The sequence below is a fragment of the Rutidosis leptorrhynchoides genome, chromosome 3 (assembly GCF_046630445.1).
Source record: "Rutidosis leptorrhynchoides isolate AG116_Rl617_1_P2 chromosome 3, CSIRO_AGI_Rlap_v1, whole genome shotgun sequence".
Lineage (NCBI taxonomy): Eukaryota > Viridiplantae > Streptophyta > Magnoliopsida > Asterales > Asteraceae > Rutidosis > Rutidosis leptorrhynchoides.
This window is the reverse complement of record NC_092335.1, coordinates 136,420,868-136,435,206: the sequence shown is the minus strand read 5'-3', so window position 1 is coordinate 136,435,206 and position 14,339 is coordinate 136,420,868. Positions and strand designations below refer to the sequence as shown.

The window sequence follows — 14,339 nt, the reverse complement described above, 5'->3', positions numbered from 1 at the left end:
ACCGTTGGAACCTAACCATAATGGCTTGCAATCAAATGAATATTCTCGAACGACACGAAGCTTGTTGGAAATCCTCTTATCTTGATCCAATCGAAACGGAAGAAGCTTGCTGTCATTTCTGCAATAGGAGAAATAAGACTAAACCTGTGGAGCCCAAACAAGAGGAGAGGATGTTCGAATAATTTTCCGGATCAAAGCAAACAATAATACACGCCAATGAACCCACTTTACTACTAACATGTGACACCAAAGCTTTACATTGCACCACTTTATTACCATTCATAATTTATACGGTAACATATACTACTAGCTTTTTGAAAGAAAATTGAACTTTTATTTTTACAGAAAAGAAAAAAAAAAAAAATTTATTCCTTTTTAGCGATTAACCCTACCCTATAACCCTTAAAAACATCAACGAGCAACTGCCATGAACTCTTCAAGTTTTCAAGCACCGATACTTAAAAACAACAACTATAGATTGCAGCTATGCGACTCGACGGAAATTTGACTTCTGATCAGCTTCAATTCTTCAATTCTCAAGGTATTATTCATCTTCCTCTCATAAACCCTAATTTCTGCAAATTATGATTTAATGTACGAATTATCAATAACAGGTTATTTAGTTGTTGAATCGTTTTCAAGTACCGATGATGTTGATTCGTTAAGAAAACGGATGGATCAATTGCTTGATGGATTTGATTGTTCTTCATCTGCTTCAATTTTTTCCACAAAAAATCAGGTTTCATTTATAATAAATTCAGTTAAAGCTCATTTTTGGCTATAAGCTCTGATTTTTATATATGTATAGCGGTACCAGGATTTTTTTTCACCGGGGGCAACAAAAAAAAAATTAAAACCGTAGCAATTTTTTTGCCCAAAATATGGAGGTTTTAGGACAAAAAATTGAGGTTTTTAGCCAAATTATGGAGGTTTTGGGACAAAATTTGAAGGTTTGTGGGCAAAATTTGAAGGTTTTGGGGTAAAATTTGGATATTTTTGGGCAAACTTTGAAGGTTTTAGGGCAAAATATTTAAGTTTTGGGGCAAAAAAAATCCACCCGGGGCAAAGTCGAAAAATCCAAAATTTTTATACTGAAAATTACAAATCCACTGGGGCGGCTGCCCCGCTTGTCCCTTCATAAAATCGCCCATGCATTTAGAGCAATGATTTTTGCTTATTTTTGCATCGATCGATTATTATCACATAATATTCAGATGATATTCTTGTGAAAATCAATATTTAGTTGTTAATTTGAATTAGAAGTTACATATTTTGTGATTGGAATTATGAAAATATTTTGTTGAAAATTTTGTATTTATGTATCTTGTGTGAAGCAAAGGACAACTGATGATTACTTTTATGAGAGTGCAGAGAAGATTTCGTTCTTCTTTGAAGGTACATGGCTAATTAATATCTTGAACTTGATTGAATTTATAGGTTAAATATTTGGACTATTAATCAATTATTGTGGATAGGATTGATGCTATTGATATTTTGTAATGTTGACTAATGGGTTTGGTGAGGTGGATTTGGATTAAAAACTTCGTCGTAAATGAAAGTTAATGCATTTTCTTCGGTTATGAGAATACTTAGTAGACTTCTTTGGTGAAGTTTTAACTTGATTTAGTGAATGACTTTGTTCTGAGTCTAGTGTTTGATAAAAAAGAACCGTTGCTCGGTGTTACAAATTAGAAGACACTTGTAAGGTTATAGGACATTTCTATCTTGGTTTCCATCGGTATGACATGCAGTTTTATTTACAGAAAAAGCATTTGATGAGGATGGGAAGTTGAAGCAACCAAAGCAGCTCTCTATAAACAAAGTTGGCCACGGTGTGTTAAAAATAGATTATTTTACTGATTATCTAATGATGCGGTACGTAGTTGGTCAAATAAGTGATTGCTTGATCCATAAAGAATTGGATGATTACATGGAAAGCAAGAAATGTGTTTAATATATTTATGGAGTCTTTTAATTTAAGGCATTATATTTAAATGGATTATTTTTCTTATTAGATTATGATTTAGTTGTAGTATTAGTATCCTAGTATGTTCTGTATCTGTCTAGTATAAATTGTGCTTTAAATGTTCAGATTTTCGTTATGGTTATTGGCGACTTGACTGTCGCTTAGAGCCTCGGGCAGCTTTAAAACCCATGGAAATTTGATTCTACCATTTTCATGGCGTCTCACACTTTTTTAAAAAAAAATTATTTAACCTACTTATTGGCCGGAGGTCTATTCTGAAGCAATCTCTCTATCCATAGAACATTGAGAGGGAGAACTTTCTCTACTCATGGGGTATATCACTCTGGGTGGAGAAATGACTTCTTATTCTACGAATAGGGGAAGGATTGTCTACATCTTACCTCCCCATACCCTACTTATGTGGGATTGGGTTTTGTTGTGGTGGTGGCGGTGGTGGTGGCGGCAGCGGAGCCCGCGGCGGCGGTGGTATGTTTATGATTTGATATATATAAAAAGAGTCCAGAAACTTTTCTCAATCCTCATGTGGTTTATCTTCGTCCAGTATATGATAATACCTCTTGTACCCTCTAATAACACGAGAGTTATTTTTTTAATAATGTCCAACGATACGCGAATTTTCAGTATGTAGCTTTCTGCTACATCATCTTATAAGATTGTGCACATTCTTAATGTATTGAGGAGTGTAATAACATGATGTTTCATTATTTTTCTATGTAGCTTTACATGATCACGATCCCGTTTTTAAAAAGGTCTCTTGCTCGGATAAGATGTCAGGTATATTACACTCATTGGGATACAAGAAGCCTGTAATCATCCAGTCAATGTACATTTTTAAGGTACCGTATTAATTATAAACATTCTCTTTGCATCTGAAAATGTAATTTTATCAGATTTATTTCGACAAGTATTTATTTATTTGTTTATTATTCTAGCAACCTTGTATCGGGGGTGAAGTGGTTCCTCACCAGGACAACTCATTTCTGTACACCGATCCACCAAGTTGCACTGGGCTATGGTTAGCCCTAGAAGATGCAACCGTTGTTAATGGTTGCTTATGGGCCATTCCCGGGTCCCACAAAGGTTGTTTTTAAACGCGTGTTTTCGTAATCTCCAATACTGTGGTAAATTTGTGTTTAATATTCTTTAATTTTGTAATTTTATTTTAGATGGTTTGGAGAGACGCTTTATTAGAGATGATAACGGGGTTCACTTTGACAAACCTTCCCCATCTTATGACAAAAACGATTTTGTTCCTGTTGAAGTAAAAGCCGGATCTTTGGTGCTTATTCATGGTGATCTTATTCATCAAAGGTTGTTACTTTATGAAAATTAAGATATATATAAAACACAGTTGCATTGTTTTCATTTAGTTAATCTTAGATTTCATGTTGGTTGATTGGTTACAGTTTCGAAAATCAGTCCTCAAAATCAAGGCATGCTTACAGCTTACATGTAATAGACACTGAAGGATGCAAATGGGCTGCAGACAACTGGTCAGTACATTTTTCCCTATGTTTTTTCATAATTTGATTTTGTAAAAAAGTGTTGAATCTCAATTGAAGCTATTATTATGTTTTGGGTGGTTGACTACTGTAGTATCATTATGTAAAATGAAATTGTTAAATAAACAAAATGAGATGGGACTAATGTTTCAACTTTTTTGCTTTCAGGATTAGAAGGAAAATGGATCCTGAGCCACTCTATGCATCTTAATTTGGCTACTTTGGAATTATTATATGTATTTGAATTGCATTGTCTCCGGTATGTTGTAATGATACGCTTTAGATTATCCTTTGATGAAACATAACACGTTTAGATCATTGCATTTGTTGGTTCATTGATAAAAACCAACCTTCACCCCCCTAACAAGGCGCTAGGAAGGAGAGGTGAAAAACAAACAATGTTTTACAAAGGCTCCATAAGCCACGAATTCCAACGAACATTACAAGAACCTCTACTACAAATCTAATTAAAAGCAGCCAACTGAATAGAATCAAACAAATAAATTTTCTTCATCGACCTGTTACCGAATAAAATGTCATTCCGGAACCTCCATATATGCCATAACGTGGAAGCGAAAATAACATATATGACATCTTTAGTCTTTTCTGGAACCTGAACAGCGAACCACTCTTGAACAGAAGGTCACGAGACAAAGATAGGAATCTGCAATTCCAACCAAATCTTCACCTTGGACCAAAGCGCAATAGCAACTGAACACGAGAAGAAAACGTGTTCACATGATTCAACACTATAGTCGCAGCATACGCAACCAATCCTTTCGATTTCCAAGCAATGTCTCGAAAACATGATTCTTTTATTACTCTTTACTCTGATCTCTCATTACTGATATCTTAAGTCTAATTAGTTCAAAGAGCGATGCTAAACGCATCAAATACATGTAGGAATTAAGGACGTTTAGAAACTGTGTCTCTTTTTAATAAACATTTTTTATATGTATACAATCAAACATTCTTCGAATGTAAAGGATGTTTGGTTGTGTACATATAAAAAATTGTTGTGTATATATCGTCACCCTTAATTTAAGGTTAATGGTGAGCTTGTAGCTTAAAGGTATTTGAGTAGGTCATCAAACCAAATGATGTTGGTTCAAACCTTGTAGGAGACATGAATATTTGTGCAATGTACATATACTATGTGGGTAGGTTAGGTTAGTTGTATGTTTGATTGTCTAATAAATGTCAATGGTGAGGTCATCTTGATTATCGGTTTAATGTGGTGAGTAGGGGTGTTCATCGGTTCATTTTAAGTTACTTCGGTTTATTCGGGTTCGGCTTGTTGGATTTTGAAAATTGTGAAAACAAAACCGAAAATCGAAAACTGAAATCGAAATAAAATTCAAAACCGGAATCGAGCCGAATTTAAATTTGAAAATCGAACCGGAAATTTATTTCAATTTCGATTAGTCTTTTTTAGGTTTTCATTCAGTTCAATTTTCAATTTAATCGGTTTGAAATCAAATATTGAAGACCTACTTTTGTGAGACATTAAACACATAACGAATATCATACACTTTTGTCTGGGCTAAAATAACGAATACTATAAAACAAAGATTAATTCATCAAAAGATGAACGGACCAAATAAAGATACAGCAAGAACACGGAAGGCTCGAAACTAAAAAACGAATATAGTACACTTGTCATGAGTCATTCGACTTTTCGAAAAATAGAAGTTTATATTTCAGGAATGGATGACCAGTTGGCCAAGTGCTTAGATCTGAATCAATATCAGTCTTAAATGGCCTTTCCTCTGTTTTGTTACCCAAAAAGATGAACCAAAAGCAAGTCGAAATCAAAACCGATAATCTTAAATGTCGAAACAACACGAAGGTCTTATCCGATTTAACCATAATCAACTACATTCAACATCCTTAGCTAACCAAAAAGAGAAAAGATGGTTGTTTAATGTGAAGTACAACATTCATAAAAAGGTCCCCACTGCTCAATTAATTTGTGTTTAATTTGTAGCTATGTGTTTACCTTTTTTGGGTAGTAAATCAGAGCATCAACTTGGAGGCCCAAGGCTTTATGTAGGGACTCGTTGTAATAAATCCTACTGAATCATATGATGAGGCACAGTTTCTACTACAAACCAATGGTAAATCAGATTCATCAATCTTCAATTCTTATTTGTCATTTTGTTTCCCGGTTTCATGATTTAAAGACCAGGCAAACATTACTTTAATGCTCGACATGCAGTCTCCCTTTTGCACGCACTTTTTACTAAAGCTGTAAGATTAATAAATGCATAAGTGCGTTTGATAATTACCAATAACGATTTTAATATCAAACTTGGTCATATACAATTTGAGCGATACTTTATTTTTATTTTTTCAAAAAAAGCGTGTTTACTTAAAAAAATCTTGAAATTTAAAAACACTTGAGATCCTATCTTTAAATTTAGGTGATGTTTGGCTTATCGATTTGAAAATGATTATTTGATTATTTCGTTTTCAAATTGTAAATAATTACTCCGTAATTAATACAAGTACAATTTGAAAATCAATTAACTGTGATTTGATAGTCTCGAAATGTGAAAACGAAAAAGCAAGTCACCCCTTACTGCAACAAAAAGTGATTATTAGATTATCCGATTCTTTCTATATCTGCCTATTATTCTTGATAATTGTTTGTTAAAATAATCTGATTTACCAAACACTTACAAGTCTGATTTTTTTTTTTTTTTTGTAAGCGAGAAAACCCTCCTATGAACGAGCACATCGGCTCCCCCATAGAAGGTAAAACCTCGGGTAATCAAGCCCCCCGAGCGCGAGACCTGGTACCGGGTGAATTGCGCATTATGCGCACCCTATAGTCACACTCATTTTTTGAACAATTTGGCATAGCCAGAAATTGAACTCGGGTGGTGTGCTTCATTGGGCAACTCGGTGGCCACTCAGGCAAGCCTGAATGGTTAAGGTGTTATCAAACAATATAACTAAATTCAAATAGTATTAATGTAACACATTTTCGTACAACCGATTATTTGATTAAAATTATTTAAAACACATAATCATTAATCAAAATGCAAATCCAAACACCCCTTTAGTGGTGTTATATACACTTTTAGTGATATTTTGTAAAAGAATTTCAAACTAGTAGTGTCACGAGACACCACTCATTTCTTATTGGAATCCCCATTGATGATTACATATTTGAATTTTAATTGGTCATCTAAATGTAAATTTGATTTATACGATGTTAAATATAGGATAATATATATATATATATATATATATATATATATATATATATATATATATATATATATATATATATATATATATATATATATATATATATATATAGGGATATGATCAATGGGGAAGTAACCAATCGGGGGGAAGCGGGGGGAAGCAAAATTTTTTTTTTTTTCGTTTTTTTTGGAATTTTTTTTTCCGGCATCAAGATCACACGAAAATATGAACATTTAGAAGTGAGGCTGGAAAACGATCGACAAAAATAACATTCAAGATAATATTGTTCGTGAAGAATATGAACGTTTTTTTTCCATGTTTTGTGAAGTAAAATTTTGCCCGATTTAGAGTTTAGGGTTTAGGGTTTGGTGTTTTGGGTTTATTCCATAAACCCAAAACACCAAACCCTAAACCCTAAACCCTAAACCCTAAACTCTAAACCGTTCGTGTTAAAAACTCAATCTAAATCCTAAATCTAAACCCTAAATCTAAACCCTAAACCCTAAATTTCTAAACTCTAATATCTAAACCCTATAAACCCTAATATCTAATCCCTAATATCTAAACCCCAATAGCTAAAACCTCAACATACGCTCGAAAAACACGATAATTGTTATATATTACTTCTTCGAGCGTTTTTCCGCCAAAATAAAAACATTTATCACAAAGTGTCTCTACTAAATGTTCATATTTTCATCCCATTTATAATGTTCATGAACAAAGTTTTTTCAAAAAACGAAAAAAAAAAAAAGTTTTTACTTCCCCCGGTTCCCCCCGATTGGTTACTTCCCTCTTGATCCTACCCCTATGTATATATATATATCCAAACACCCTAAGATGGTAAGATGTGTTTCTTGTAAGATTTAAACTTAGAGATCTCTTATGAATTTATCAAGAACTAAATCACTAAATTCGATTTATATGGTTTCATGATGATAAATATTGTATGACTAATTAATATAATTACGATAAGAAGCAGAATAAAGAGAAATGAAAGCAGCATTTATAAATCATGTTGCATAAATTCATATTAATGATTCATAATATATAAGTAGAAAAATAAAACATACAAACTCAAATAGTTAATTGCATTTGTACCTTTTTTCCTTCTTCAGGGTTATAGTTTAGTTTGCGTTGTAATAGAACAATATAATAATAATAATAATAATAATAAATATTATTATAAGTAACTCTCAAATGGCTCAAGCATTTGTACATAAAGAAGTGTTAAAGCCAATAAGAATGAAGAAGAGAATGAGGGATTTAAGACCAAGAAATAATCCATTTTTTGTTAGAAATCGGGTATGAATTGAATGCCGGATTCGTTCTTGAATCGTGTAATCACTTTCTCTATAAAGTATTTCGACCCAACGATTGCCTCGGTTTCACGAAATCTTTACAGGGATAAGACAAGAACGCAATCAGTGTTTTTGGCAACGAAATCACTGATCAAATTATCTGAGAGAATTGTGTGTGTTTCTATTTGTTAGAATGAAAGCAAAGTCCTCTATATATAAGAGGTGAAAAGGTGCGACGAAAGGATGTAACCCTTTAATGAAAATATGCAACCTTTCAACGAAAAGATACAACTATTCGTTAACACCTTTTAGAAAATGACATCACTCTTCATGAAATGATGTAACCATTCATGGTTACCTTTCATCAAAAGATGTAATTTTCAAGACCTTATTGAATTAACTCGAACGAGCGTGCACTCCGCACACTCCAAACTCGTCATTGAGCTTAATTCGATAAGCCTTTGCTTTCTAGTAAATCCCAATTAACTAAAATGATTGTTGATAACACTAAAATCACCAACAAATCCCCCCCATTTTAGTGTAATCCTTGATTTACTAAAATAATACAAACAAACAGAACAAACCAATGCATAAATGGAAATGTTCATGAAGAATTGAATTTCCACTTAGTATAGTATTTACGAGAATTCGAAAATCAGGGTGTTCACGAAGAATTGAACCCTTCAATTCATATGAAAACTATAAAATACTATACACATCAGTTTCTTACATATCTCTAAGACAATCTTGACACTATTATAAGCCATGTGTCCCAATCCTTCAGTGAACATATTGGCAGCTAAGTCCAAAGCTCCATTGAAGCGGCAAAACTTCATGTTCACATAGGTAGCTCTTTTAGTCTTGCACCCGCATTTGCAATTTTTCAAAAGAACTATTAAGAAGTTAAACTTCAACCTAACTCCACTTACGGGTCTAAACACATACTTTGGGATCAGAATATTTATGTGTTTCAATCTTCAGAAAGTAAGCTTACCTCATTGAATTCAACTTCTAGCGTTGTACTAGAAGGGAATTGGGCGTCTCACTTTGGAAGATTTGATGGACTTCAATCCCATAACATTAGCCAACTTGTGCGCGCTTCCGGCTAATGCTTTTATCAAGTGATCTTGTCAAATTTTGTCGTGACCCAACAAAATCCATAGAAATCACTTTATTCGTGATTAATCCACGAAATAAAGTTTCTCTAAGACAATAGTGTCTATACTTTTCTTTGTACATTTAACTATATGCCTTAGCTAACAGATATCCCAAAATTAGAGACCTAAATGGACATTACTATCTCTTTCGACTTCAATCAATTTTCCTTTGTAATCCTTATATCCAAGGACTTACTAAATTCTTATATGATCATAAGAAACCCGTACGTACTTAGAATTAATTGATTGATCAGTCAGTGTGTATGTCCACTATTCACGAACTCAACAATGTAAACCTATAATTTGTACACCCTTGATAATGAGTCCTCATTATCCTTATGCACACAATTATTACTATTACATTAGATAGTTAGATTATAATTATAAACATATCTTAGCCAATCCACTTCTAGACCCAAGAAGTAATGACATTTAGTTTATAATGTCAATAATCTCAACATCCATCTTTTGATCCAAGACGCCTCATCTATACCAAGTGTAAAATTCAGCGACTTGTAGATGTATAATCCTCTTGATCAATAATCTACTCAATACAAATTTTAATATGCTTTAAGGATTTACATTGTGAATTAAACCATAGTTCATGGTTGGCTTTTACAAGTATTAAAATACTTAAGCTACATCAAAATTCATTATACTAGACCATGCTTAATATTTTCAACACATGTGCTATATTGGTCACTTAATGTAATCACATACATCATCCCGCCAATTTTCAAAGCATACCGGTATTTGAAAATAATTAAGCAACATCTAATCTCCATCCCATATTAAAACATATTTGTTTCAATAACTTGTACCATATTGATAGACCATCAAATGGTTGTGGACATGGCTTATCAATGAACAAAGACTTCATGGTCATTTTATTTAGTAACATAATCGTTACTCCACAATAATTAAGACTGTTTTGTTATTTCTCACGGATTATCACTACCCGTCAAATAACTTAACAAGTGCTACCAATTAAGTCCTTGTCTTACCAACGATCACAATTATTAACAACCCATGAGGGGGTTTCATATCAATATCCAAAAGAATACATTAACAATCTTCTTTTATCGATATCACATGTCCATGCATAAATGTACCAACACATACTAACCGTTTTCTCCACTCCTAAAATGGAGTAAACTGAAGACACAATATTTAACTAATTTATATGTGTCATCACCCAGTTATGATCATAATTTTACAGCACATCGTAACATAAAATATAACTCATAGCTGTTAATAAAATAATTATGATCATTATCATTATATTACCCGTTTTCACTTCCTCAGTAACACAATACAAATATGAATGAAACCATTGGTTAATTTTTAAAATATTTAATTCATTTAACCGACATATATCACAACGTTTGACCTTTTGTTCCAATGGTTACCAATTGTGGTTGCATGTCTTCCCTGGAAATTAATCCATTCAAAGACCCGTTTAACGGTTTCTTAAAAACGTATATCACAACTGATATATGAATTTGGCGGTTCTTAAAATGAGAACATAAAGACATAGTAAGATAAAGACATAGTAAGATATATAGTAATTTATAGTTTTCCCAATTGACCATAGGAACAACCATTCAATTAAAAGGATCATTATAGAATACCCAAAAATGATCGGATTTAATCATAATAATTACTTTTAAAATTCCATTGAAGGAAGTCAGACTTCTGTTTGTGCCTCCACCAAATTCTGATTATATTCCAAAATCACTTTTACTCTTGTCTTTATTAAAACTATCAATAAACTCTTGATTATGTTTCACCCAAAATTGACCGACAATATCAATTTTCAGTAGCATGTGACATTCAACGTAAATCTCTTTTATTGAATGCACATTCAATTATACGGAGTACATTTAGCCACAACCACATACAATTATAAGTATCATACTATACTTATAATAATAATATCAATCATAATTCAAAAGAGAAATGGATAGAATATATGTACTTGATCAAACGGATGATGCATGTGCTTGATCCATCGTCATATTCTTCATTCATCAACTTCTTTCCTATCTTGGTTGTTCCATTATAAGAATAATTCCTCAACCTCATGCTTTCCAAATGAAACCCACATCCCGCAATCAATGGTGGGATTCAAATGAAATCCCAGGCTTCATAATTGATATGAAACAATTTGCCTTTTATATACTCTAATAAACTAACTGTCGCCAACTTTTCGTTGTATAATCCGTTGTGTTTCTCACCAATTTGAAAATTATGGAATCTTAAAATAATCTTATCCACCATCACCCAATGGATCACATGGGAAATAAAAGTGTTACACAAATTTACCATTGACTGATCACAAACTGATCATAAAGTCACGAGACAGTAAATTTCATGAATTCCATGATTTTGTTACACCAACTAATCAATCTCATGTCCTTCACCGAATCTCATGATGATCACAAACTACTTTATAGATTTGTTAGAAATCGGGTATGAATTGAATGCCGGATTCGTTCTTGAATCGTGTAATCACTTTCTCTATAAAGTATTTCGACCCAACGATTGCCTCGGTTTCACGAAATCTTTACAGGGATAAGACAAGAACGCAATCAGTGTTTTTGGCAACGAAATCACTGATCAAATTATCTGAGAGAATTGTGTGTGTTTCTATTTGTTAGAATGAAAGCAAAGTCCTCTATATATAAGAGGTGAAAAGGTGCGACGAAAGGATGTAACCCTTTAATGAAAATATGCAACCTTTCAACGAAAAGATACAACTATTCGTTAACACCTTTTAGAAAATGACATCACTCTTCATGAAATGATGTAACCATTCATGGTTACCTTTCATCAAAAGATGTAATTTTCAAGACCTTATTGAATTAACTCGAACGAGCGTGCACTCCGCACACTCCAAACTCGTCATTGAGCTTAATTCGATAAGCCTTTGCTTTCTAGTAAATCCCAATTAACTAAAATGATTGTTGATAACACTAAAATCACCAACATTTTTTCTCATTTTGCTTCTCATACTTTTCGCTTGTCTGCCTCGATCGATGGCGTATCACCACCACTACCGCCACCAAAATCGTTGTCCTGAATTATCTAGTCGGAAGACTAGATTTTTCGAAATAGCAACACCATGGTTCAATGCAGCTCATGTAGAGGCTTCAAATGAACCGAAAATTGAAGCCGTTAAGGAAGAAGGTGGTTTCTATGATGAAGAGAAACGGATAATTCACACAGGTCCAAACCCTCTTCATAATTAGTTCAATAAGCAAATGATCCCTATAAAGATCTTTGCTAATGTTTATCTAGATCCGATTAAGATCCGATTTAGTATGTAGACTTATATTCTGTAAAATGGTATGTTTGTTAGGTCTTGTACGTGTATCAGTTCGGTGATAATCAATAGCATGCATGGATAATTGTTTGGTTGTGTATGGTGATCATGTTTTAAGAACAATATCTCAACGACCCTGTTTTTGTATGCGTTCAGTTTTGAGATAATTTAGATAACTCAAAATGTTGGCTTGCAAACAGAGTGTCGTTATATTTGCTTTTGGGACTATGATCCTACTGTTTTGGCGAGTTAAGTGATAGTGCGTATAGCACTACCTTGTGCTAAGTTTCTGCACAAGTGTGCAGGAATCCGCGATCCGCACAAGTGTGCAAGAATCCGCGATCCGCGATCTGCATACCACGAATATTCCAGAAACTATAAATAGAGAGCTTGGCCTCTCATTTATAGGTTGTTGATTCTCTGCCATTTGCTCTAGCCTTTGTAATTTTCACTTGTGACCTTGATCAAGGAATTTTTACATTGTGTTAAGGTGAATTATGCTAATTAACAATTAAGACAGGGTCATGGTGGTTGATCACTTGATTGATAAAGTGAAAGACGATCATCAGGTCCCAAAACAATCATCAAACATCTCATGCCACCACTTTAATCTCACTGCACTCAATCTTTAATTAAGTATCTTTAAATTAGGATTGATCAATTGGCGCCATCCGTGGGACACAACAACATGCTACGTAATCTCGCTGATTAGAGGATTTTCAATCTCGCTGATTAGAGAATTTTCAATCAGATTTTAACGTTACGAGAAAATTTCAGCAGCATAATTCATACTCTAATCGATAACTGAATAAATGAGTTATATATAGCTCGGATCTGTAAGTCTTCGTCTATATAATCAGTGTCATGAAATTAAATTGAAATATGATGCGTGATACTTTGATTTATGTGTGGAATTGATGTATTAAAATAAGTCTGTTTGAAATTGTCACGTAATTATTGCATGATAAGCCCAAGTTTAGTTTTAGAAACATACATGCGGAGGTCATGATTATGAAAGACGTTGTGATTTGCAATTTAACTGCTTCAAAAGTGAAGAAATATGAAAGTAATCATGATTAAGCAGTCTTTACGCTTAATTAATTGGGAAAGGTAAGCTACAATAAAAATGACATTTGTGATGCTTTAATTGTGGCCTAAATATTGACATAAAGACAATGAACGTTCAGACTTCGCGGTGCCCGATTGTAAAGCCCGAGCATGGTCTTGAAAACAGCCCTTGTTTGGTTTAAAAAAAATGTTTGCGCAGATTGGCACAATACAAGTCTCGTTCGCAAACTTTTGTGTTGCTCAGAATGATTATAGCATTCTTTGCGTACCACATGGGAGATCTTTACGCAAATGCAATCACAGTTATAGACTCGACTTTGCGCTATATCATGTACGAGAATAACCTTTAAGGGTTAAAAAACAATTGCAACAAATCAATTGCAGACCGCACTCGATTGCAATTGACGCCTACGCTTTGCCGCTGCACATCATGATAGTGGCTTTTGCGACATGAGATCATGAATAAAAGAGTTATTAAGAAAACAGCATTTACGTTGCCTTAATTGAAGCTTAAACAAACATCTCGAAAACATCCCAATTTTGGCTTTCAAAACTTTGCGCACTCAAATTTTACGTTGACAAATTGTGGTCCGAGTAATATATTGAAATCCACATATTTTCGATTATAGCTTCATTGCAACATAAAGATTGCGGATTGATTCGCAGCAGCTTTCGTGTTGTTTTCGCATAATAAACCAGGTTTGATTATGCAACTCATTCAGTTGAGATCGCGCTATAAAGTACTGACTAATTTTGATGCACACAATGGAAACTTTAGTTATCATA

The 14,339-nt window shown here is 33.4% G+C and overlaps 1 protein-coding gene across 1 annotated transcript; it reads left to right on the top strand.

Moving 5' to 3' along the window:
• Positions 1–408: 408 nt before the first annotated feature.
• Positions 409–3,807, top strand: LOC139896845 (phytanoyl-CoA dioxygenase). Its single transcript, XM_071879489.1, has 9 exons — positions 409–541; positions 615–739; positions 1,335–1,395; positions 1,764–1,832; positions 2,705–2,823; positions 2,920–3,067; positions 3,154–3,298; positions 3,394–3,480; positions 3,658–3,807. Exons 1-9 carry the CDS (start codon positions 487–489, stop codon positions 3,698–3,700), a joined length of 852 nt encoding a protein of 283 aa, XP_071735590.1. The 5' UTR covers positions 409–486; the 3' UTR covers positions 3,701–3,807.
• Positions 3,808–14,339: the final 10,532 nt, after the last annotated feature.